Source organism: Hakea prostrata, chromosome 3, assembly GCF_041222555.1.
Source record: "Hakea prostrata isolate BN-2017 chromosome 3, UWA_Hpros_2, whole genome shotgun sequence".
Taxonomy (NCBI): Eukaryota; Viridiplantae; Streptophyta; class Magnoliopsida; order Proteales; family Proteaceae; genus Hakea; species Hakea prostrata.
The window spans coordinates 61699303-61726376 of NC_142602.1; the positions used below are offsets into that span (position 1 = coordinate 61699303).

Here is a 27074-nt window from a genome sequence, read left to right on the forward strand (position 1 = left end):
TTTACACTAAAGACGTGACTGTAGATTTCATGACGGGGATTTTCAACCAAACGGGCAAAGACTGAATCCAGATTTGAAATACAACCAAACATGTATAAATCTTCTATTCATGAATCCAGGGATTTGAAATCTCTGGATTTAGATAACCAAACAGGCCCTTAGTGGACTAAAAATTAATATTGGATATCCGTAGTGCAATATATTATGTGGGGTCCCAACCACATTAACGCCATTAATTACCGTTAAGTGTATCCAAATTTGAAACCTAGAGACACCAAAATACCCTTCAATAATATATATATATATATATATATATATATATATATATATTGTGAATAGCTAAATGGCATTTCAATCATAACACAATGTATTAAATAACCTAAGGGGTGTTTTGGTCCCTCCAGATTTGAAATTTGAATACACTTAATGGCGACTAAAGGCCTTAGTCTATTTGGAACCCACACATAATATATTGTATTAAGGGAACCTAACATTAATTTGCATCCGTTAAGGGAACCAACACATAAAAAAACTCTTAATTTTATCAAGTTGTTTGGTTGGTTGTAAAATTGATATAAAATGAATGTAAAATTTTCTAACCCCAAGGGGTGCCTAAGCTGACAAAAGATCATCGCTTCCATATAGGTTGTCAGAGTTTGAGATCTCTCGAGACCAAAGGTGAAGCATCACCTATATTAATTATAAAAGCTCCGCTAAAGGTGTAGTCCATGTAAATTGGGGGTAAGAGACTGCCTATTTAAGTGGAAAAAATTACTGACTATCTATTTTTTACCAATCCTAAAGTTACCATTACCCACAGAAAATTTGGAACATGTTTTCTGTTAAGTTTCAGAAATCACAAAATTATCATTGTATAAGGTAAAATGAATTTAATGCCCTTTCACTATCACTCATAGTCTTCTCTCCTATCCAACCCTTCAGTGGATTTTCTTCACCCATCCTTTTCCTACACCTTGTGGAAAACTACCAACCATTGTGGGCAACCACCACCCCTCCTACTAATGACCACTGGCCCCCCTCCCACCTCCCCGGAAATCACCCACCATTGTTCCCTCTCACCATTAACCCCATAAAGAAACCATTAGAACATCGAGATTTCGTTTGATTGAACTCGTTTGAAGTTAGTGCTTCAATTGTAGAGTTTTAGGGGTTTGGTTTAGGGCGCAAGGGGGGGGCCCGGCTCCAACCCCACCGCCAGGCAACGCCACCCACCCGACCAGTAGGGGCAAGAAGTGTCCCAGTCCAAGCCCACAGACCAAGCCAAGCCCACCCACCATGACCCCAGTCCGGGCCAAGAAGCCCAGCCCTAAGCCCACGGGCCAAGCCAAGCCCACCCCCGATGGCCCTAATAGGGCCGGGTCGGGATGGGTTGGTCCTGGCAACGATTGGCCCGCCCCGACCTGGTGGCCCTGATTAGCCCTAATTGGCCCTAATTGGCCCTGACCCTATATATATAAAAGAATCACAAGTTCAAATTAACATTAAGACAGAGTCAAAATTAGGGTCAGGATCGGGGCCAAAATTAGATGGATGCATACTATATTGGTCAAGAGGTTATAATTTATTTTTATTAATTTTCTACAAAACATGATCAGTTTAAAATTTGACACGGCAAGTATCCACCCAGTGGGTTAGAAAACCCCCAGGGGCGAGGGGGGAAGGTCAGACTCAAATCGGGGTCAGAAATGACCAAAGTCATGGGCCTAGATCAAGGCCAAGATCATGGCCAAAATCAGAGCCAGATCAGGCCAAGATCGGAATAAGGCCAAGATCGGAAAATCAAAGGCCAAAACGGGCCAAAATCGGGCAAAAAGGGCCAAAATGAAAGCCAAAATCAGGCCAAGAAGGGCCAAGCCAAGATGGATCGGGGCCAAAACGGGACCAAGATCGGGGCCAGATCGGGGTCAGATCCGCAAAATCGGAAATCGGGCCACATCGAGGACGGGAGGGCGAGAGTAATCACAGGGGCGCGGAATATTTGCCCTAACCCGCCCAAAGCCCAAGCCAAGGGCCAAACTTGCACCCCTAGTTTGGTTGCTTAGATTGGCTTCATCCATCAACCACCTATAAGCTATCAGTTTTTTTTTTTTTTTTTTTTTTTTTTTTTTTTTGGGGGGGGGGGGGGGGGCGGGTTTACAACTTTTGCCTTTTTTTAGTTTTTTTCTTCTGTTGGAACAATTCCTCAGGGACCCCCACCTGCGAATTAATGAAACTTTAATGTCGGTTCTGCAACTGATCTGGCAGCTTAAATTCCTGCAAAAATTGAGTCTAGGATCGGATTTCGTGTATAGTAGCATCACCGACGATTTGATGAATTGTGGTAACTTGCAATTTCTAGATCTTAGTTTTAATTTCACCTCTGGTTCAGTCCTTGATTTGTCCTCTTTATTCCAACTGGAGCCTGATCTCTGGTCGTTTTCCATGGAGTTCTGTGGCGAACATGACTAATCTTGCCTTCTTGAGTCTTGGTGATAATAACTTCAACAATGCTCCATTTCCGGGGAGGTTTTGAAGCTCGAGAAATTGTACTAGCTGTAATTACAATCATTAAGGAACAACTCCAGTGGGAATCGGAAATCTAACTCGTCTCATCGATTTAGAACTCTCTGACAACTATCCAACCGGTGAGATTCCGGTGGATATTGGAAAGCCTACGAATTTGTGGCAAATTGAGCTCTTTGATAATCAATTAATAGGGAAATTCCCACCTGGGTTTGGTAACCTTACCAGTCTCAACTACTTCAATGCTTACAACAATCTTCTCGAAGCTGAGATTCTTAATGAATCTTGTGTCTCTGCAACTCTACGAGAATCAATTCACAAGTGAGGTCCCTAAGGAGTTTGGTGATTTCAAAAAACACAAATCAGCTCAGGGTCCTCTTCCTTAGAAGCTTGGGTCATGGGCAGAGTTTATTTTCAACGACGTTTTGGAGAACAAATTAACAGATTCGAATTCTACCAAATATGTGTAAAATCTGATTTATATTTCCGGATAAGAACATAATCGAATGTATAATGATTTTGATTATGAAAAATTTATCAACACGTATACCGGAAATATAAATCAGATTTTACTTTTGAATCTTCTGTTCAAAAGGGAAAGAATTTATAGTGAGTACTGAGCACTCAGGACTCCACTGAAATGAGAAAAGCCTTCCACGTTTGATTGTTTTTGCTCCAGTGAGATTGTTAAGCCTGTGCGGAACTCAAATGCCTAACAAGGTGATAGAATCAAAAGTGAAACCATTAAGAGATCGCAGCACATGAGAACACAGAAAAAAGCGAGGAAGGAAGAGAAATCGGAGGAAAGGAAGTCAAAAGCTGAATCTTTTGAAATGGAATTTTAGAACTTGGCAGGTTTAGGCTAAACGGGTATCGCCATTGAGTTTTTCTTCACTAAAATTAGATTTTTTTTCTTCACTCCACAGCAAAGGAATTTCAATGAAGTTATCAAACAGGATTACAAAATTGAAAATGTCTTCAAGCCAACACTTTCCCTCACCTCTTTTCTGGATCTAACCATCTCTCTAGACCTGCATGAAATCCCAGCCCATGGTGTCTATTTCACTTGGTCCAATAAGAAATCCCCCCCGCAGCTCGTCAAAGAAATGATAGACCATCTGTTCGGCTGTCCCTTGCGGGTTGCATTACACCTAAATGCCAAACTAAAAACCATCCCTACTTTTGGATCAGACTATAACCCCATTCTTCTAACCTCTGAATCTTCAGTACTTAATGGAAGAAAACTATTCCATTTTCAAAATGCTTGGTATCAGCATCCAAATTTTAGTTCTGTGGTCCACGATGCCTGGATCAATATGGGATCAACCTCTATGGAATCCAAATTTGCTAACCTTTCCAGACTCTTACAACACTGGAACAGGACCTCTTTTGCCAGCATAGACAACCTATTTGAAAATTTCTCGACAGAAATTGATGCTCTAGAATCTTCTTCTAGCCCGGATCATGAGCTTATTGCTTCTAAATACTCATGTCTACGATGGGCTTTTCAAGCAAAATAATCATTTTGGTTCCAAAAGTTTAGACAAAAGAAAATCTCTGATGGTGAAAGAAATACAAGATACTACCACCTAGCATCTAAGATTCACTGTCACAAGAGAAAAATTGATGCCCTAAAACACAATGGAGTTGTTATCAATAACCCAAGAGAGATTGTTGATGCGTTTGCCACCTTTATGAAGGATCTCTACTCTTCTACGGGTCCCCAAGATCCACTTTTCGTTGAAGGCATTTTCCCACCACTACCCCACCCTTTGGGCTTTCTGAAACTCCATCATTGGATGAAATTAGAACCGCATAATTTTCGATGGAACCAAACAAAGCTCCCAGCGTTGATGGTTTCAATGCACTCTTTTATCAGAAATATTGGAATCTTGTCAATAGTGAGCTCTTTGACTTTGTGAAAAAATTCTTCACCTCCCTTTCCTTTCCCTTTGGAGTCAATCACACCCTACTTTGCTTCATTCTAAAAAAAAACAACCTAAATCCGTGTTTAATTTCTGACCTATCAGTCTTTGTATTGTCAGTTATAAGATCTTAACAAAAATTCTAGCTAAAACTGTCTCAAACCTCTTCTCACAAGTGTAATATCCCCTTGTCAATGAGCCTTTGTGCCTTATAGGCAAATCACTGACAACATCATGATGGCTTAAGAGATTTTTCACTTTATGAACAAGAAAGGGAAAGGTTGGCTAGCTACATTGCCCCAAAACTTGACCTGCCAAAGGCATAGGGTTTAATGGAATATAATCACTAAGCTCTTTGAACTATGGGGTTTCAATGCACATTGGTGCAACATGATTCATACTATCATATGTTTCGCTTCCTTCTCAATAAAGCTAAATGGAAGCCCCTATTTGTGGTTTATTGGAAATAGAGGACTAAGACAGGGGTGTCCACTAAGCCCCTATCTCTTTCTCATTGTAATGGAGGTCCTATCTAGACTTCTTTCAGAATACAAGAGACTATATATGTTTGATGGTATTAAAATTGCCAAAAGAGTCTCATATATCTCCCATCTCTTCTTTGCAGATGACACTTTCCTTTTTTGTCGAGCTGAAAAAGAAGATGTGTTGACAATAAAAGTTGCTGTAGAACTCTTCTCAGATATCACGGGCCAACAAATTAACTTTAAGAAGAGTCGAGCTTTTTTCTCAAAAAATGTGGAACAAGGGAAAAAGAATGATGTCTTGTCCATTTTGGGTATAGCGAAAATGAATAAAAGTGCAATCTATCTTGGTACAAACTTATTCCATGGAAGAAACAACACAAAAAATCTATAGTTTCTTCTCACAAAAATTAACAATAGAAAGCTGCAACCCTATCATAAGCAGGAAAAATGGTACTGATGAAAGTTGTCCTTCAACCATAGTCACTTTATCACATGCAATGCTTCTGCTTCCCAAAAACCCTTCGTAGAAAATTGGACTCGATATGTCAGTGGTTCTGGCTTAGTAAACCACAAAAACTAACTTGATTACTCTCATCTCCTGGGATAGGTGCTGCAAACCGAAAAAAGATGGAGGTTTGGACTTCAAAATAATGGAAGATATAAACTGTGCTCTATCAATAAAACAAGGTTGGAGAATGATAAAAAATTTAGACTCCGTTTGGGTGAAGCTCTTGAAAGCAAGATATTTCCCTAACACTTTACCTTTCGATCCAAAAGTAAAGAAGAAGAGAGGATCCTGGACTTGGAATAGTATATGCAGTATACTACCTATGCTCCAAACCATGATCCTAAGAAATTTTGGAAATGGCAGAACCACATCTATTTTGTTTGACCCTTGGGTCAGAACAACCCCAAACCACACAGTGGGTCAACCAAACTTTCAAGTTTTCTCTATTAAAGCAACAATGGAAGAAGTAATTACTTCTAAAAGGCAACAAAGCAAGGAGTATCTTCTCAACTCTAACCTCTCTAATTCTACTTCTCAATCTCTTTTTTTTTTTAAATTCCTTCATCAGCACTGTCCACTTGTCTCAAGCCCCTAATGAATGGTCACCTTTAATATCAACATATGGTGAACTCTCTGTTAAAAAAGCAGGAAAAGCCTCGGCAAAATTAAAGAACCACAATACACAGAATGTTTACTTAAGATGGTAGAAGTTCTTTTGGAAATTGCCACTTCATCCTAAGTTTAAAAACTCTTTTTGGAGTCTCATGAAAGCAGGGCTCCCTATTAAGACGATCCTTTCCAAATGGACGAAAATCGACCCAGTCTGCAAACTTTGTGGTGCTTCTAATGAATCAGCCTAGCATATCTTCCTTTCTTGTGAATGGACAAAGAGGATTTGGGCGGTACAACCTTTAGGACTTTAGACGGAGTTCATCTCCTATAACTCCTTCCTCCAACTATGCAACTCTTTTCTTTTAAACTTAAACTTGGATACACAATCTAAGAAATGAATTTTTTTTTTTTTTCTTTTCTTCCTATTTTCATAATAACTTGCTATTTTATGGATTGCAAGAAACTTTAAGGTCTATAACAATAATGAACATAACCCCACTACAATGCTGAATAACGTAAACAACTGGATAACTGACTTACATCTATACCATAAGTTTACTACACACAGTACAAATTCTGAAGCAAATCACATACATAGCACAAATTCATGCATATGTGACTATGTAAAGTCTTTTTGCTCACCCACTTTATTGTGTGCAGGGCTGCATAATGAACTTCTAAACAAGATAGATTGGAGTGTGGGACTTTTTTGGAATGGAAAATTTCTTTTGTAAGCACAGGGAAAATAGAAGTTGGATCAATGAAGGAGGCAATAGTGCGAGGCATTCTATAAGAATTGAGCAAAGCGAAGGAACTAGGAGTACAAATCAAAGAGATCTGGTGCCACGACAAAGAATACCTAGCCATGCTCAAAGACAACAACCATAGCATATGGCCTCTAAATTTGATAACCCTTGTGGTTGAACTTCAAGGAATCACTAAGAACTTCAAACTATGTGATATCCAATCCCACCCTCTAGAAAAATGGTTATTAGAACTAATTCCACCTAATTTTGTTGAGAGCAATATAGATCTCTCTAGCCTTAAGTGTAGTTGTAAAAAAAATGATCCAAATTCTTTAGCAGTTCTAATTTACTCGAGAACAAGTGTTTCCAAAGGAAACGTGTTTTAAGGGTTTCGATTTTCGGTCCAAAACAAATGAAACCCCATACAATACTCTGGTCACTTTTTTTTTCCACTTCTCATTTTGTCCATGAAAATCATCAATTTTTTATCTAATCTATAGACTAAAGAGTGGTTAACTATTTATGTTTAACCAAGAGCACTCTGACCAGTACCACTCAATCACTAGGACTACATAGATTATGAGTGAGAAAGGTTCATACATTTGGAACAGCATCACTCGTATTCTACCCATTCTCAAGACTATGGTGGTCTGAAAGGTTGGGAATGGGCGAAGAACTTCATTTTGGTTCAATCCCTGGAACCCTTCTCTGTAAAGCAACATCTCTTTGCACCAAGATTTCTCTATTTGGCCAAGAAATGCAACAATGGCTCTTGTGGTAGGAGACCTTCAAGCACTTAACATGGAGTTATGTAGTACCCCCTGATACCTCTATTCCTCTTATTACTATTCCAAATTTAATCTCTAATCAATTTGACTTTTGGTTCTCTCTGCTTTCTTCAACAGGTAGCTTCTCCACAAAATTGGCAGCTCGTGCCTTATTAAGACAAAAAATCCCGACTTTAAGGAATGAGTTTTTGGAATGGTGGAAATACTTATAGGAATTTGCATTTACCCCAAGTTTAAATTATTTCTATGGAGACCTTTGAATGCATGATTGTCAATTCAAGATACTTTATCTCAATAGATACAGCAGCCGAGGAATTGTCTATTGTGTAACGAAGAAAGAGAAACAACGTGGCATGTATTTATATCATGCAACTGGACAAAGAGAATTCATGTAGCAAGACCACTTAGGCTGAGGACAAAGAATTGGCACTATCAATCCCTACTACATCTTTGCAAGGCGTTTCACCTACTCACCAAATGGATAAGCAATCCAAAACCTGGTTTATGTCTGTGTTTATAATTACTTGTTACTTTATATGGAAGGAGAGAAATCTTGCCCTCTTCAAAAAAAACTCAATTAAATCCTACCAATTTTTTAGGGCAAATCTCAAAATGGATTTTGGATTTACAACTCTAACCATTAACAACTAAACCTATAGGCCCTCAATAAGAATAGATTGCAACTTGTAGACAACATAGAGTCATAGACCCATTTTTGTATGAATTACACTAATCATCTGATATTGTTGTGTGCACTGTGCAGGGATATATAACGAATGGATAGGCAGTGCAAGATTGAGCATGGGTATATATAAGGATGGTCATATCCAATACTGTAGGTATGTCAGACTAGCTAGTACAGATGCGGTGGAGGCGATTTTGGTGGCAATCCAAAAAGGGTTGGACAAAGTAAGAGCACTAGATCTAGAGATCAGGGAAATATGGAGCAACAACCCAGATCTTTTGACACTTCTGCCTAAACCCGGCAAACCTTGATCAATTAGTAATATTAATACTTTGGCTGTAGTTGCTGAAGCAACAAAACAAACTAACTACTCTATGTTTAAGTCCCCCATGCTCCAAGAAATTTATGCTAGTCTAGCTCAGGATGCTCTCATATGTAACTGTTTTTAAGTAATGCTTTTGCTTTCTCATCAAAAAAGAGAAAGAAATTCACTAGGACTACACCTCCCCAAAAAAGTTAAAAAAACTACTAGATGGGCCAGTTCTGGTTCCCAGCTGAATAATTGCAATGCCATTAATAATTTCGGTCCAAAATTGACCACCCTAAATTTATAGCTTTATAGGGAATGAGCCTCCAAGCCAGAGTTCTGTCTTATTAAAGTTCCATGACTACAAACAAAGCTGCAAGAGAAATTTTAGCAATGTAAGCACAGGGAGACGGAGACAAATTGGGATTACTCTCATCAACTCAAATAATAATAATAATAATAATAAAAACCTGTACCCCAAAAAATAAGAAAAACCACTGAATAGAAGTCACAAAGAACTCAACCTAAAACCAGAGGAGAAAACTTTTGGAAATTTAACATTTCTGGAAAGATCATCAATTTGCTTGTTTACAAGGTTCGGCATGCAATCATGAATAAACCCTACCGAGGATTGCAAATCATTTGGTATTGCACATTTGGATTACAAAATAACAAGTTAGAATGGCAATGGACAATCTGATCAGCTAGAAAAGCAGAGTTTTAATGATGACCCAGAAAACAACACTGGTGGCAACCTCTACAAGCTAAATAGAAGTATAAAAGTTCTCTAGAATCAAAAGCATGAACTCTTACAAGGGTTCCGGAAACGGCAAACAAAAAAAAAACACACACATACACATTGCAGATGATCACTGCACCAAACTTCACGAAAGAAAAAGAATCAACTTTATCAAGCAAATTATAGTAAGTCCCTACTATTCTCCATAAAATGAAATCACTTTTCTTCTACTGAAATCTTCAAATGAATGATTGGGGGTGTTAAAGGTATAAAGTGATTGGATGGCTAATATGAACATATTATGTTACCAGACACTGGAGATGGTGGACTACAAAATCTATACATTAAAAGCATACTCCATCGCTCCTTTTGTTGTCTTAGATTTTTCTGGACCAATTCTTCAAATCTCTGGTTTGTAATCTCTCTCTTGAGAGCATTTTTTTTATGTTGAGGCCCTAACAATTTTCTCGTAGCATCAAAGATAATATTACCTCATTAGTGCCTTCTTTTTTAAGATTGACAATTATGCCAAAGTGATTTCCACCAAACCAACTGGGAATCCATGGGTCATGCTGATCCAACCAAGCACATGAACACTAGATGCAAGAACAGATTGCAGATAAAGAAATAAAATGAAGATAATGTTGAATAGGTTTGAGATAATCAGAGATACCTCATTCAAGGCCATTTCAGTAGTAAACATGCCATGTCCAACTCACACACAATTGCAGTTGCTTTTTAATTTCACAAACCTCCCTCACATGGATATCACTCTAATGCATCACTGCAACAAAAACATTGCTTTTCCTTGGTGGTCAGCATATGGCCAAGTTGGATAATAAATATGACAAGAAAATGGCAAACCTTCAGTCAAAACTGTGAACTTAAAAGGTTCAGTTATGGATGTGGCTCAGAGGATGGAGATCTATCCTTTCTTTTACCAGTTCGGGAAACAGTACTACAATTTGGGATTGGGCAACAATCTCTACCCTTCTCAGTTGTAACATCCCCCAATTTGTAGGAGTTAGATTTGGTTTGGTCATACTTGGGTCTTTCACTTTCAGAGACCTCCAAGTTCAATAATATTTCATCAGAAAGTTCACAAGATTTTGGCCTGGTAATGCAAAGCCAAGTTCTTGATGCTTCATCATTGCATACCCCTTCTACAGGCACATGCCACGAACCCTTCTCTGATTCCTGAAGACAAATAATAGCTCAAAAAATGTAAATCAAAGTTACATTTGACACCAACTAATTGAAAACATGGAATTGAGTCATCACAAAAAAAATACAGTATCCCCCCATGGAACTGGGTTATCACAAAATAAATAATCTCCCCACAGATCAACCCTTTCCCAGAGTCTCTTGTCGCTTTATTTGGTTCATAAAAAGAGAAGCTCCAAAAAACTGAAAGGTAGAAAGCATAACAGCATTCTAACTCCAGCAACCATAGGTTAGAATGGAAACTAAAGCAGTGACTGGAAAATGATCATACATATTACCGAAAACTACTTTTACACCCCTGAATTCACCCCCTGCATTTTCTCAAATTGCCAATTGAACTGTATAGTTTGCATAATTTTATATGCTAACAGACACTTGATAACTGCTGATAAGGCATCTGTGCATTTTTTTTCAAATACCCAAACTAACCCTGAGAAGTATGTTATCAATATGTTACCAATGCGCAGCATGGTCCGAATCTTCAACGCTGATTCAAACCATTACCCCACCCCCTCCTCTGCAATGGTTGAAGAAAATTCATAGAATGTCGGTTCCTCTTCGAGCTTGTTTGACTGCATTTTCAGGTCCAGCATAATTCTGGAACCTCGTTTCATTGTCAAATCCTAGATATGGATAATCAGGCACTGTTATGCAAAATTTCCACAATTTTTCCTGCTCTTCAAGTTTGATTTGCTGGCTGGTTCAGAGCTTTAAGAAGGCTTAAGTTATTTATTCTCCAACCAGGTTTTAACCTGAGATAAGCATCTCTGGAGCTGCAGTTGGGGCCCCTTTTTAACTACCACCAGTATTATATTTTTGAAGGTTCTGTTAGCTCATCCATTTTCAATTGGCTTTTCCCATCATTGTAAATGTTGCAAAACTTGCACCCCTATATGGAACAATTGATTTTGCCTCTTGGGTTTTGGAGCATCTTTCAACAACCCATCTCTTTAGAACAAGGGAAGAAAAAAAAAAAAAAGAGAGGAGGGGGAAAAAGGGGGGGGGGGGGGGGGGGGGGGGGGGGGGGGGGGGGGGCGGGGGGGGGGGGGGGGGGGTGGGGGGGGGGGGGGGGAGGGGGGGGGGGGGGGGAGGGAAAAAAAAAAAAAAAAAAAAAAGGCCGTTTTTTTTTTTTTTTTAAAAAAAAAAAAAATATTTTCTAAAAAAAAAAAAAAAAAAAAAAAAATAATTTTTTTTTTTGCCTCCCCCCCCCCCCCCACAAAAAAAATTAAACCTCCCCTTCCAATAAAAAAGGGAAAAAAAAGGGAAAAGGAATATAAAAATTTTTATTGAAGGAAAGAAAAAAAAAAAATAATAAAAAAAAAAAAAAAAAAAACAAAAAAAAAAGGGGGGGGGGGGGGGGGGGGGTGTGGTGCCCCCAAAGATAATCCTTATCTCAACTGAATTTGTATTAGTAATGAGTAGGGTCGAACCACGAGATTGGTGAAGATTTATTCTTTGATAAAAATTGGGGGTTTTGAATCAACAAATTAAATAAAAATTAACGAATGCGAGTTAACAAGAAAATTAGAATAATAAAGACTTTCGATCAAGATTCAACTTCGAATTGATTATCTCAATTGACATTGACTTAAAAATAAAAACTTTAATTTCGGGTAGATTGGTTATGGTCATTGAGGATCGCCTCAACAACCAATCTTTCCCTACTTTATTGATAACCTCGGATCTGTCCTTTGAGTTATTCCCTAATTAATAAACATAACCTTCGGATCTGTCCTTTGAGTTATGTCTATTAATCGCATTAAAAATTAAAGACCCAATCCCTAGTCAATAAACCGGAAAAGCCTTGTTTATTTAAACTAGGATATACATTCTCATAGCAAACTCTCCAGGGCATTGATTACCCATTCGAGAATGCTATTTGTCACTTATATAAGAATTGATCGAGTATTGTATTAATCATAAAACAACAGGCCTCTTGTCTAAGGATTAATATAATAACATAATAAATATAGAAAATGCATAAATACCGAGAATTAAAGAAAAGCGATAATCCAAGTCTCACAATTGGTGAAAATCAAACTTCCATTAATCTTGATCGAAAGCTAGAATTAGCTAGACATGGAAAATAAAAACAAAGCAATGAAAATAGAAAACATTGTGCCGTTCTTCCTCGGAATTGTGGCTTCCTCTTGTTGTAGCTTGTGTCTCGGTCTCCGAAAATGGTTCCTTCTTATAGAGGATTCCCGCCAACGCATTCTTTCCAAATCGTTATTTCCATCGTTCGCTTTGGCAATGCAATTCTTCCCAATTCAGTTGTTTCTTTCTTCATATTTGCCAATGCAATGGTTTCCAATTTAGTCACTTCAATTCAGCTTCTTCCTAGATGTCCGATCGAGGAGAGAACGAAATATTTGCTTGCTGAATTAGACTTTTACGAAAATCCTTCCGATTTGGGCAAGATCAAACCTCTAGCTTTGGACATAATCAAATCTTCCATCTTAATTTGGGTGTGATTCTTTGATTTGATTTAAAATGTGCCAATATGGTTCTAACCATTCTTTTTATAGATTTGATATCCGAATGCTATAACGTCCATATCCAAATAAAACAACCAATTAGTCTCATTAAAATATAAAGGATTTGATATAATATTAATGCAATTAAATGACCTATCAAATTCCCCCACACTTAAACCATTGCTTGCCCTCAAGCATTATTTTAAAATTCTTTTTTTCTAAGATTTAAAAATATATTGAATTTCAACTAAGATTCAACAATTTCAACTAAACTTTATCAATCGACATGAATGAACTAGTTTCAATAAATCATCGATTCAAGATGCATCAAGATCCAATACCTCTCATTTGGATTCACCTATACACTCGGGTTTAAGGGTAACAAAGTCACCAAATCAATCACGGAGGATAATTACCATATGCTTGTAAAGAAATCACACCTCCACCACTAAGCATTGAATTAAACACATACATCCAAAGGTCTTTAATAGGTTGTAATGAGGCTTTAGGTAGGGTATGGAAAAAACAAGGAAACTGGGATAAAATGAAATCAAAGGAATGAGTTGAATCACAATAATATGTCATAATTTTTTTTTTTTTTTTTTTCAGGTTCTCAAAAACTTATAGAAGCCATAAAGCAAAAAGGCAACACAGTATGACTAGAAAATAAAGTATGTCGCTCAATGATATTATTTTCCAAACAACTGATTCTCTCCTCCCTTTTTTTTTTTTTTTTCGAGCAACTGATTCTTTTCATTTTTTTCCTTCTCTAAATGCAGCCACCTTTTTTTTTTTTTTTGCAATGCACTTTAAGTAAAAGATGCATTAAGTTTGACAGGACTTGCCTTTCCTTCTCGTATTAATTGATATTTCAATCGAACCAACCATCCTTCGATTTGGGTTCAATGAAAAGAACAAAAAGGTTAATGAGGTTTATACAGTGGTATATTATCAAAAGAAAAGGTCAAGGCTCAAAGTGGGCTCCTAGAGGTAATAATCAAGGATAGGCTATCAAAAGAAAGCTAAAAAGTGGTAAACCTAGGTGCCCTTGTCATTTGTATGTATTTAATCCAATTATATGATTTCAGCATGCAAAACTAAACAAGTTCTAGAAGTATCCAACCATAAGAGATTATCACTCAATCAAAAAATCGGAGCAAAACTAATGATATATGCTCTTAGGCTCAAAATCTCACAAAAATTGTTTGTGTATATGAATCTTTAGCATCTTTTCCTCTAAATCAGAAATTAAAACAATCTTTCATTAGCATGTGATTTTAAAGAATTTAATTGATCATGATTCATCAAAATTGAATTCAACCTGTAAATATTGGTCATGCATTCCATTGAACTCATAGAAAATGAAACATCATTAAAAAGAATTTCAGAAAATTTCACCCACAAAAAGTATAAATATGTTATCCCCTCCCCCACACTTAAATGTAACAATGTCCCCATTGTAATAGAAATAAGAGAATCTAGGAATACTCCCCTCATATATAGAACAGTGGACTGAAGCTGAGCAATCAAGCGAAAGGCGAAGAGTGAAAAAAAAACTGGTTGTCAGAAAAGAAAAAAATTAAATTAAGATTTCTAACAATAAAAAAAATAAAAAAAATAAAAATTTTAAAGTAAAGAAAATTGGGTTGCCTCCCAATAGCGCCTTCATTTAACGTCTTTGGCTAGACCTGGTTCATTTTCATTCCTTGTATTCGGAATACAAAGCTCAATTTCAACATTATGCACTTGAAAACCTTCATAAAAAGGTTTTAACCGATGACCATTAACCTTGAAAATTTTATCAGCCTCAAAACTTTGGATTTCAACCGCACCATGAGAGAAGACATTAGTAACGACAAAAGGTCCTAACCATCTAGAACGCAGTTTTCCGGAAACAATTTCAATCTAGATTGGTAGAGCAAAACTTTTTGACCAATTGTAAAATTCTTACCTCGCAATTGCTGATCATGGAAAGCCTTTTTTTATCCTTGTAAATCATTGAACTCTCATAGGCTCGTTGAATTTCTTCCAACCTTGTAATGAAGCTGTTGTTCTCCAACTTTGTCCATTTCCATATTGCATTGTTAACAGCCCAAAATGCCCTATGCTCCATCTCGACAGAAGATGACAAGCTTTCCCAAACACTAAACGGTAAGGAGACATACCATAGGTGTTTTGTAGGTGTCCGATAGGCCCACAATGCATCATTAAGTCTTAAACTCCAATCTTTTCGATTTGGATTTACCGTTTCTCAAGAATGGACTTGACTTCTGGTTTGACACCTCAGCTTGCCCACTTGTTTGTGGATGGTATGCAGTGGAAACACGATGAGTGACATTATACTTGCGGAACAATGCTTCAATCACTTTATTGCAGAAATGAGTGCCTCTATCACTAATCATTGCCTTGTGTGCAAATCGACAAAAATCGTGACTTGACAAAATCTACAACCACTTTAGAATCATTAGTTCGGGTAGCTTTAGCCTCCACCCATTTAGAGACATAATCCACAGCAAGAATTATATAAAAATTACCAAAAGAATTAGGAAAAGGACCCATGAAATCTATACCCCAGACATCAAAAATTTCACAAATAAGTATAGGGATAAGGGGTAATTGATCTCTATGTCCTAAGTTCCCAGCTTTTTGACAACGCTCACATGATTTACAAAACCTATATGCATCATGAAACAAATTTGGCCAATATAACCCACATTCTAGAACTTTTGAGCCGTCTTTTTGGACCAAAATGTCCACCACAAGCATATGAATGACAGAATTGTAAGATGGATGATATTTCTTGTTGATGGACACATCTCGAATAATTAAATCCAACAATGCTTCCAAAGGTAAGGATCGTCCACACATAATATTTGGCATCACTTTTTATTTTATCTTTTTGAGCTCTAGATAAATCCTTAGGTAGAGTTTTAGTAACTAAATAGTTAACTATATCGCAACAAGGAACCTCATTAAGGAAAAAGAGATGTCATCTGGGAAATTGTCTTGTAGTGGAGATGAGTCTTCACTTGAAATCAATCTACTCAAGTGGTCGGCAACTAAATTTTCTGACCTTTCTTTCACGGATCTCCAAGTCAAATTCTTGTAACAAAGTATCCAACGGATCAGCCTCGGTTTTGTTTTCTTTGAAAACAAATATTTGAGCTGCATGATCGAGTAAATAAAATTTTAGTACCCAATAAATAAGAACAATTTTTCTAAAGCAAATACAATAGCTAAAAGTTCTTTTTCCGTTGTTGAATAATTGCATTGTGCACTGTCAAGAGTTCTTGAAGCATAATAAATGACGTGAGACTCTCTTCCAAATTTTTGTCCAAGAACAGCTCCTATTGCATAGTTACTCGTACACATGATTTCAAAAGGGTGGTTCCAATCTGGTGATTTGATGATGGGGGCTGAAATCAACTTGTCTTTTAAAATGTCAAAAGCTTCCTTGCACGTTTATCAAAGTCAAATGCACATCCTTTTGCAATAGTCGCACAAAGGTTGTGTGATTTTGGAGAAGTTCTTGATAAAGCGACGATAAAATCTGATGCCCCAAAAAAGAACGAATCTCCCGTAGACAGGATAAGGCAATGATTTTATAATATCAATTTTTGACTTATCACCTCATACCTTTTGAAAACGATATGTCCAAGAATAAGTCCTTGATCTACCATAAAGTGACATTTTTCATAATTCAAAACAAGATTAGCTTCTATACATCTCTGCAGCACTTTTGTTAGGTTAGTTAGACATATATCAAAAGAATCACCATAGACGTAAAATCATCCATAAACACTTCTATGATGTTTTCAACATACTCGTAAAAATACTAACCATACATCTCTGAATGTACAGGCATTGCAAAGTCCAAATGGCATCCGCGTAAGCAAAAGTACCAAAGGACATGTAAATGTGGTTTTTCTTGATCATCTGGTGCAACGAACTTGATGAAAACCTGAAAAGCCATCCAAACAACAATAATGAGATTTTCCCGCTAACCGTTCAAGCATTTGATCAATAAATGGGAGAGGAAAATGATCCTTCCTAGTTGATGCATTCAATTTACGATAATCTATACAAACTCTCCATCCATTCGGATTCGAGTGGGCACCAACTCACCATTTTCATTTTGAATCACAGTGATGCCGTTTTCTTTGAACTACCCGAACTGGACTTACCCATTTGCTATCCGAGATTGGATAGATCATACCGCATCAAGGAGTTTTAAAATTTCCTTTTTCACTACCTCCATCATAGGTGGGTTCAAACGGCTTGAGGTTGCCTAGAAGGTTTACAATTCTCTTCAAGCATGATTTTGTGCATACATGTTGAGGGACTTAAACCTTTTATGTCCGCTATGGTCCATCCCATAGCCTCTTTATATTCCCGAAGCACTCTAAGCAACTCTCTTCTTCTAATGCATTCAGTTTACTTGAAATAATTACGGGGAGACTTTTATTATCACCCAAGAATGCATATTTTAAATGATCGGCAATGTTTTGAGTTCCAACTTGGGGGCCTGCACAATAGAGGGTAAAAGTTTTGTGTTAGAAATAGGAAGATTAGCAAAAAGAACATCAACCCTCATAGGTCTAAGTGACTCTAATTCAAAAATAGTATTTTGCAATTCATCCTCTATTGCAAACTCTTCTTTTGCAAGCTGCACTTTTTCAAGAGTTAAACCATTACTAAGTGCAATTTTTAACTTGTCTTCATCACAAAAATTAAATATTTTTTGAGCTAGAGTGTCAATGGCATCAAAAGCATAAACAGATATACATCATTAGGATATCTCATGGAAGCATAGATATTAAATTTAATGATCTCGCCATCAAACTCCATTGTTAATGTTCCATCATGCAAATCGATTTTAGTTCTAGCGTTTTCAAGAAAGGTCTCCCCAATAAAATCAAACTTGAATTAGGAGAATAGTCTTCTTCCATATCAAGTACATAAAAATCTGAGGAAAAACTAATCCATTTACTTGAACTAAAACATCTTCTAACACTCCTTCAGGATAAACATTTGATCTATCAGCCAATTGAATTATTACGCAGATTCTTTAAAGGTCCAACATTCAAAGATTTATAAACTGATAAAGGCATAACATTAATAGAAGCACCCAAATCACACATGGCCTTCTCAACTTTCATATTACCTATTTTACAAGGAATGACAAACATACCGGATCTTTGCACTTTGAAGGTAATTTCTTTTGTAACACGAGACATTCTCCCCCACACTTATTTTCTCATTGCCTTGCAACTTTCTCTTATTAGTACATAATTCCTTAAGAAATTTCGCATAGCGAGGAATTTGTTTGATAGCATCAATTAAAGGAATATTTACCTCAACTTTGCGAAATGTCTCAAGAATTTCTTTTTCCTCTTCAAGTTTTTTTGATTGAGAAAGTCTTGTTGGAAAAGGAGGGGGTGTTACCTTAGGACTTACATGTTGTACAGGAGGTGTTACTTCTTTTTCTGTCTCCTCTCTTAAATTTGAATGATAAGCAATGGGTCCTTCTAACTCTTTGCCACTTCTCAATGTCATGGCACTCACATTTTGCTTTGGATTGATAATTGTTTGTGAGGGCAATTTTCCTTGATTCTCAAGCTTACTTACTGAAGATGCGAGTTGACTGATTTGACTCTCCAAGTTCGAATACTTGCTCTTGTATCCTGTTGGAATTGATGAGAACTAACAGCAAGAGATTCAACTAATTGTTCAAGAGACTTACCTTGCTTAGGAACTTGTTGATATTGTTGATCGGACTGCCTAGGCTGATATTGTTGTTGGAAATTGTTAGCTCTAGGCCCATAACTCGATTTGGGTGATCCTTCCATCCTGAATTGTATGTGTTTGAGTATGGATCATATCTTCTTTGTGGTGGACCTGGGAATCCTCCAACAATATTGGCATGTTCATGAGTCTCATCTTGAAGTGTTGGGCATGCATCTGTGGCATGATTTGTTTTGAAGCAAATACCACAAGCCTTCACTTGTTGGATATTTCCTACAACCAATTTTTCCACAAGAGAAGTTAGATTATCCAAACGTTGGTCAATGGAAGAGACACTTACCTCATTAACTTTTCTTGGTGGATCGTCCCGTCTAGTCCCAAATTGTTGAGTGTTGGCAGCCATATTAGAAATTAAATTTCTTGCCTCAGTAGGGGTTTTATGTACTAACGCACCTCCACTAGCAGCGTCAATCATATTCCTATCCATGTTAGATAACCCTTCATAAAAATATTGAATTAGAAGTTGGTCGAAATTTGATGTTGGGGACAACTAGCACACAATTGCTTAAATCTTTCCCAATATTCATGAAGAGTTTCTCCATGATATTGTCGGATCCCACATATATCTTTCCTTATAGTAGCAGCCCGCGAGGCAGAAAAAACTTTTCAAGAAACCGCCTTTTCATATCAATCCAGGTGGTTATTGAACCCGAAGGTAAGTAGTATAACCAATCTTTAGCTTTTTCGGACAAAGAAAATGGAAAGGCTCGTAACTTGATTTGTTCATCGGTTACACCATGTGGCCTCATTGTGGAGCACACCACATGGAACTCCTTGAGATGTTTATGAGGATCTTCACCTGCAAGACCACGGAAAGTGGGGAGTAAATGAATCAAACCAGATTTTAATTCAAAAGCAACCTCAATATTTGGATATTCAATACATAATGGTTGTTGGTTCAAATCTGGCATGGCTAAATCTTTTAAGGTCCTCTCATTAATATTATTAGCATCCATGATTTCTTCTTCAACCCCAAATAATCCAATTAAATCAATACTAGAAGATGAAGAAGATGATACTCCCTGAAAATGTTGTTTGGTTTCCTTCCTCAATCTACGGGCTGTTTTCTCAATCTCAGGATCAAATTGAAGTTCACCTGTACGAATGGATCGAGGCATAAAACAAACAACCAAGAATAAAAAAAAAAAAAATAAAACAAAGCAAAATGAATAAATCTAAAAGAACCAATCCCCAGCAACGGCGCCAAAATTTGATGGGTGTCGAATCCACCAAAGATAATCCTTATCTCAACTGAATTTGTATTAGTAATGAGTAGGGTCGAATCCACAGAGATTGGTGAAGATTTATTCTTTGATAAAAATTGGGGGGTTTTGAATCAACAAATTAAATAAAAATTAACGAATGCAGTAGTTAACAAGAAAATTAGAATAATAAAGACTTTCGATCAAGATTCAACTTCAGAATTGATTATCTCAATTGATCATTGACTTAAAAAATAAAAACTTTAATTTCGGGTAGATTGGTTATGGTCATTGAGGATCAGTCCTCTAACAACCAATCTTTCCCTACTTTATTGATAACCTTCGGATCTGTCCTTTGAGTTATTCCCTAATTAATAAACATAACCTTCGGATCTGTCCTTTGAGTTATGTCTATTAATCGCATTAAAAATTAAAAGACCCAATCCCTAGTCAATAAACCCGGAAAAAGCCTTGTTTATTTAAACTAGGATATACATTCTCATAGCAAACTCTCCAGGGCATTGATTACCCATTCGAGAATGCTATTTGTCACTTATATAAGAATTGACTGAGTATTGTATTAATCATAAAACAACAGGCCTCTTGTCTAAGGATTAATATAATAACATAATAAATATAGAAAATGCATAAATACCTGAGAATTAAAGAAAACTGATAATCCGAAGTCTCACAATTGGTGAAAATCAAACTTCCATTAATCTTGATCGAAAGCTAGAATTAGCTAGACATGGAAAATAAAAACAAAGCAATGAAAATAGAAAACATTGTGCCGTTCTTCCTCAGAATTGTGGCTTCCTCTTGTTGTAGCTTGTGTGTCTGGTCTCTGAAAATGAGTTCCTTCTTATAGAGGATTCCTGCCAATTCTGCATTCTTTCCAAATCTGTTATTTCCATCGTTCGCTTTGGCAATGCAATTCTTCCCAATTCAGTTGTTTCCTTTCTTCATATTTGCCAATGCAATGGTTTCCAATTTAGTCACTTTCCAATTCAGCTTCTTCCTTACATGTCTGATCGTAGGAGAGAACGAAATATTTGCTTGCTGAATTAAGACTTTTTACGAAAATCCTTCTGATTTGGGCAAGATCAAACCTCTAGCTTTGGACATAATCAAATCTTCCATCTTAATTTGGGTGTGATTCTTTGATTTGATTTAAAAATGTGCCAATATGGTTCTAACCATTCTTTTTATAGATTTGATATCCGAATGCTATAATCTGTCCATATCCAAATAAAACAACCAATTAGTCTCATTAAAATATAAAGGATTTGATATAATATTAATGCAATTAAATGACCTATCAATAGCAATTTAAGAGAGTAAGGATTTGTCAGAAAAGGGAAAAGGGGGGGGGGGGGAAAAATTTTCAAAAAAAAAAAAAAAAGAAGAGAGGGGGGGGGGGGGTGTGGGGGGGGAGAAAAAAAACAACAAATACCTAAAAAAAAAAAAATAGAGGGGGGGGGGGGGGGGGGGAGGAAGAAAAAAAAAAAAAAAAAAAAAAGAAGAGGAGGGGGGGGGGGGAGGAAGGAGGGGGGGGGGGGGGGGGGGGGGAGGAGGGGGGGGGGGGGGGGGGGGGGGGGGGGGGGGGGGGGGGGGGAGAGAAGAGAGGAAAGAAAAAAAAAAAAAAAAAAAAAAAAAAAAAACAAAAAAACAAAAAAAAAAAAAGAAAAGAGAGGGGGGGGGGGGGGGGGGGGGGGTTGGAAAGGAGGGGAGGGAGGAGGAGGAGGGGGGAGGGGGAGGGGGGGGGGGGGGGGGGGGGGGGGGGGGGTAGATGGTATGCTGAAGGTGACGATAAAGATTTTTGTACCATAGTGACATATACCAATAACCATGGTTCAGACTTCAGAATCTTGGTCTCGAGGCTGGTTTCAACCAGCAAGAAACCGAGATCTGGCAGACACCGCGGAAAACCTGGCCAAAACCAGGGAATTTTCCCAGAAAATTTTGACGATTAATGTCTTGCTATATTTCTCTGTCGTGAGACCCTGTTATGAGCTAAGCTCCCTCCAAGCTTTATATTGTTAACTCAGTTTGAGTATTTTCACATCTAATGGTTCTAGTCTCCTCGGTCAATAAAGTGGGGAAGAGTTGGCAAAGCACTAATTTATCGTCCCAACCAGCACATGGATCTGGTGACCTTTGCTAATGCATATTGGGTAGGTTCTGCCAGTGACCGACGATCTACTACAGGTTGTCGTATGTTTATTGGAAAGAACTTAGTCACATGGCATAATTAAAAGCAAACTGCTGTTGCCCAGTCCAGTGCTGAAGCTAAGTACAAAGCCATGACCGTATATCGTAGAATTGACATGGCTACGGTTATTACTTCATGAACTGGGATTTCTAATAGATTCTCCAATGAATTGTACTTTGACAATCAACCTGCCACTTGTATTGCTAGTAATCCAGTGTTCCATGAGCACACCAAACATATAGAGGTAGATTGTCATTTTGTCAAAAAATTTCTAATGAAGAAACTCCCTTCATGTCCTCTTCTGACCATTATTGTGTATGTTTACCAATGCGTGTTTGTTCCTAGTTTTTGTTCTAATTTTACCATGCTGAGCATGAGTGATTTGTATACTCCAGCCTGAGAGGGAGTGTTAAAATCCTACGCAAGTTAAAGGTAGTTTAGACCCTATATTTTATTTTTGTTTTTAGGGTTGTTTATATTATTTACTTGTGTAAGTCCGCCGCCAATTACTAAGGGCAGCAGTGTCTTTTTACTGTTACAATTTGAGTTATAAAGCAATTGAGCCTGCGTTTAGAGAAAACAATCTAATCACAGGCCCTCTTTCAAGCCTTTAACTTCTTCTCTTGTTTCTCTTCTCTGTTCTTCTGTTCTTGGGTTAGTTACGGGGTCTCAGTTTATAACAATAGTTTTGACCTAAAAACCTTTCTTGACCTCACCAAATTTACCAATTCATCTGGCACCTGGGGTGCTTCTAGTCAGTCTCCTAGCAATGTACCACTAATTTATTTTATGCACACAAAAGTTCCAATTTGTGAAGCTTATATGCCTCTCTCTGGTGCATGTTGTCAAGTAACAGAGATTGTAACTTAAAACTTTACCTGAATGACTACAGAATACAAAGACGGCATGTGAAGTTTTAGGTTAGATTTAACAAAAGTGTACCGGACCTGCAAAATAGGACAAAATACAAGTTCAATTAGAATAAAGAAACTACATGAACATGACAAAGATACAACAAGAAAATGGTGATGGGCAATTGAGGCAGAAAAACAAGAAAAAAAATCAAGATGCAAATCAAATCAGTTCAATGAAGTAGAAACATGCCTGATGTCTATCTTTCCATTTAAGAAAGAAGTTTCTGCCTAGAAGTGCAAAAATGTGATCTCTCATTTCATCATTTGTCACCAGCAAACACTTAAGCCTTACTGCTGCATAGAGCCAGTACCTAAATCACAAATAGATATATTAAAATCTAAAAACAAAACAAACATAAAAATAGGAAGGATCCATCAAACGGTTGCTAAATACAACAATGTCTGAAATTGCATTTATATTAAGATACAATATCATGATGTTTAAAGCACATTAACAGCACCAAGAAAATGTTTCATAAATCTTATATTCAGAAAACTCAATCAACACAACAAAAGAAGAGTAATTTGACCAAAAGAACAGTGTAAATCAGGTCTATAATACATGTGAATTTTTGAAGCCAATGGCGAGGAATGAAAAGGGAAGAGAAAAAAAGGCGCATGAATGAGCATGTTTACAGACTAATACCAATCATCATTGGAACCATTTGGAGTAGTGTACAATGCATTTCGAGCTTTCCATTCCTCAAGTAGCTTCTTATTGGAATGATTTTCCGAAAGAGCTCGAAAACGCTTGCTGTGCAAGATAACCAGCGGCAGTTTCTTTTCATCTCTTTGATACAGCTCTTGCAAGACAGCATCAATCTATTTCATCACAATTATGAGAAAATCAATATAAGGAAATGGATATTTTTGGAAGCATGTCAAGAGAGAACCAAACCTGAGGAAGGCTAAATTCACCATCTGCAAAGTTCTGTTTGTAAAGCGCAACATTTGCCCCATCCACTACAGCTTCATACTGACCGTGTTTCTCCAGCCATTCCTATTTAAACAGTAACTGTATCAGCATATAAAGCTGATGAGAATGCCATTGTTTCATTTCCTAGCAAATATGTGAGATGAAGATTTTGATAAAATGATAAAGAAAGTTTTTATCAGCTTCAAAATAAATAGGTTTTGACAAAACAAGAACTTTGGAGATCCATCAAATTCTAAAATTATATTCTTCGCCAGTAATACCTAACAAACTTGAAATAACTATGAGATATATTGAAATAACTACAGTTACCTGAAATTTCCGGAAATCTGTCTTCACTTCCCTCTCCAATGCTAAGGATGCCACTGACTCCGCAAACTTTTGGGTCTCCACCTCATCAATATCAACGCAAGCTAGCTTCTCTCCACAAGAACAACAAGACCCATCTGAATTGACATTCGATTTACGGACAAACCACTTCCCTTTACCCAACCATCCCTGACCATGCCAGCCTCCACCGTTTTTCAGCATCACATCTCTAACTTTATCTTCATCCCAATTCAAAATACCAATCTGAGAAGCCAATGGACTGCAAAACCAACTCTCAATTACCTTCGCAGTTGAAGCACTAACAAAACTCACGGAACTCCTAAGCTTCTGCAAATAAGAATAAACTTTATCTTCTCTCCCCGATTCCACACTGACTTCCAAGAGGGCAGCTAGCTGGGACTCTTCTGCACAAATACCCATAGAGATCATGTGTTCTTCTACAGAGTAGGCCTTCTCCACCTCTGTTTTTGAGCAATAAGCAAACAATGCAGCATCGTAAGTCCTCAACCTAGGAGAAATGTTGTATTTTCCCATTTTCTTAACTAATTCAAAAGCGAAGTCAGTATCCCCTTTAGCAACTGCAAGCCTTGCCATGGCCGTAACAGTTGCTTCCGTAGGATTGACATTGCTGGCTAACATGTGATCAAAAACCCAAAAACCGTACTCAACTGCAGCATCACTAGACGAATCTGAGGCTTCTTTCGGCGATGACAAGGAATCGCAAAGAGAGATAGAGCAGAGATAGAGTAGAGTGTTAAAATGGTAGTGACCGAGATGGATGTTTTGGGAGATTGCATTCTCGTAGAGAGATATGGCACCATAAAGGTTCTTCTCCTTCGAGCATCTGTCGAGATTGTAGCGAAACTGGCTATCAAGTCTTTGGTTCTTCTTCTTGTTTTTCCTGTTTTTCGACTGGTCCACGTTCTCCATGTTTAACTGTTTGGGGGTAGAAGCTAAAACCTTAAAACCCTTAAGCTCTGTTGGGAGTTGTATGTTCCTTCAATGTCGATCTGGGTTGACTCGACTCGTTTCCTCAGGAACTCGGTCTCTCCACCTTTCAACGGGTAAAATCAACTGCCCAAGGAATCGCAAAAGCTGAATTATAATCAGAAAGGGGAGAGAGGGTAGATATAAATAAAGGTACACCTGTAAATGGATGGCCGAAAATCTGCCTCCGAATCCGGTTGCTTAGTGGAACTCATACGGATATTTTTTGGTAAAAAGAATTTCAGATACGGACATCCTTTGAGTAAAGTATTCAACATTCTTTTCTCTAAAAATGAATGATAATTAGATTCTAAAATCGATAATCAATAACCAAATAATCGGAAATTAGAAATTATCAGTTAGAGTAAAGTATTAAACACTTTTCTCTAAAATATACTGATAATATGATTCCCCCAGTGGTATTCGGTAATTGGAAATTGGAAATCATAAATTAAAAAAAATGACAATCATCAATTAATAATCAGATAGTTTATCGTATCCGATTATTATCAAATATCCAATAAGGTTTCAGATTCGAATTCGGATGCCTTCTCTAAATCTTTGCCAAATTCGGATACGGGTGGCGGTTTTGCTATTCGGATTCAGATACTGATGTATTCGAGCCGAATCCTTTCCGTTTACAAGACTAAATAAAGGGAGAAAGTGGTTGGGTACAAGGATTGAGGTTTCGGTTTTTTGAGGCCAGTTTGGACCCTAGCCAAAAATTGAGATTTCTAGGTTCAACCCTAGGTTTCGGGTCTTATATGACCTGCGTTTCATCTAATTTTTTGTCTCCTACCTGTTAAAAATGTAATAAACACAAATGGAGCTAGTATTTTGCACAAAAAAAACCCTAAAAACTTATTGTTTGTATCCCAACAAATAATTGGTTTTGATAGGTACAAATTGTATTGCATACAAGCATAGAATCATCAGCATATATGAATTTGTTAAACCCGGGGATTTAGAAAGAGTCCACTTTGGTCAGACCGTAACCACACCCAAGCCTGAGGCGGGGTGAGAAAGGAGTCTTGCTATGCAAGTTCGCATCCAGCATGTGAAACCGAGTTTGGACATATTACCTAAGACACAATGCATGGTTAGGATTATGCTTTGTGTTTTCCCAAGAACGGCTTGGATGATGTACAGGTACTTGTGGCACAAGAAAGCTCATGCGTCCCGATCAGGATAGGGAAAGCATAGTCAACTAGGAGTAGAGGTCTATGGATGATTGGATGACTCATAGGGGAAACCACAAAAGGAATCTAACAGTAATAGTTGTTATTGCTTTAAAAAGTATTTGTAGGCAAACAAAGAGCAGAAGAGTTGTGGAAATTAGGTGAAAATGAGATAAACAATCAACAAAAACAAAGGAAAAACAAGTTGGAGTGTTGAAACATAGCTAGAAAACAGAGGCAAGAAATCGTTGAAACTGCTAAATTTCGGTTGAAACATTGTACGAAATGAAATCTTCCCCAGTTTCATTTCAATTTGAAAATATGCGGGCATCTCGACCAAAATTTTGAGTGTTTCAGTTGAATTTTATTCCATAATCTCATGGATGGGTTCAACTCTAGGGTCAAGTATGTTAGATGGATTCATATTTAGGATCTTATTACTTACTAAGTCCATTTGAATCTCAGCTGCTAAATTGAGTAACATCCAAGTGTT

General features: G+C 37.4%; 1 protein-coding gene across 1 annotated transcript; it reads right to left on the reverse strand.

Moving 5' to 3' along the window:
* Positions 1-4822: 4822 nt before the first annotated feature.
* On the reverse strand, positions 4823-25485 carry LOC149022671 (proteinaceous RNase P 2-like). Its single transcript, XM_089150661.1, has 6 exons — positions 24399-25485; positions 24051-24152; positions 23799-23974; positions 23343-23463; positions 23117-23185; positions 4823-10515 (listed from the first exon to the last, which is right to left on the reverse strand). Exons 1-6 carry the CDS (start codon positions 25344-25346, stop codon positions 10216-10218), a joined length of 1716 nt encoding a protein of 571 aa, XP_089006787.1. The 5' UTR covers positions 25347-25485; the 3' UTR covers positions 4823-10215.
* Positions 25486-27074: the final 1589 nt, after the last annotated feature.

Bases quoted from the DNA above. Each gene is read 5' to 3' on its own strand.
- LOC149022671 (XM_089150661.1), bottom strand. From the start codon at position 25,346: ATGGAGAACGTGGACCAGTCGAAAAACAGGAAAAACAAGAAGAAGAAC. The intron at 24,153-24,398 runs GTAACTGTAGTT...CTGTTTAAATAG, and splicing joins CAGATTTCCGGAAATTTCAG to GAATGGCTGGAGAAACACGG. The intron at 10,516-23,116 runs GTAAAGTTTTAA...ATTTGTCTTCAG, and splicing joins TGTATTCTGTAGTCATTCAG to GAATCAGAGAAGGGTTCGTG.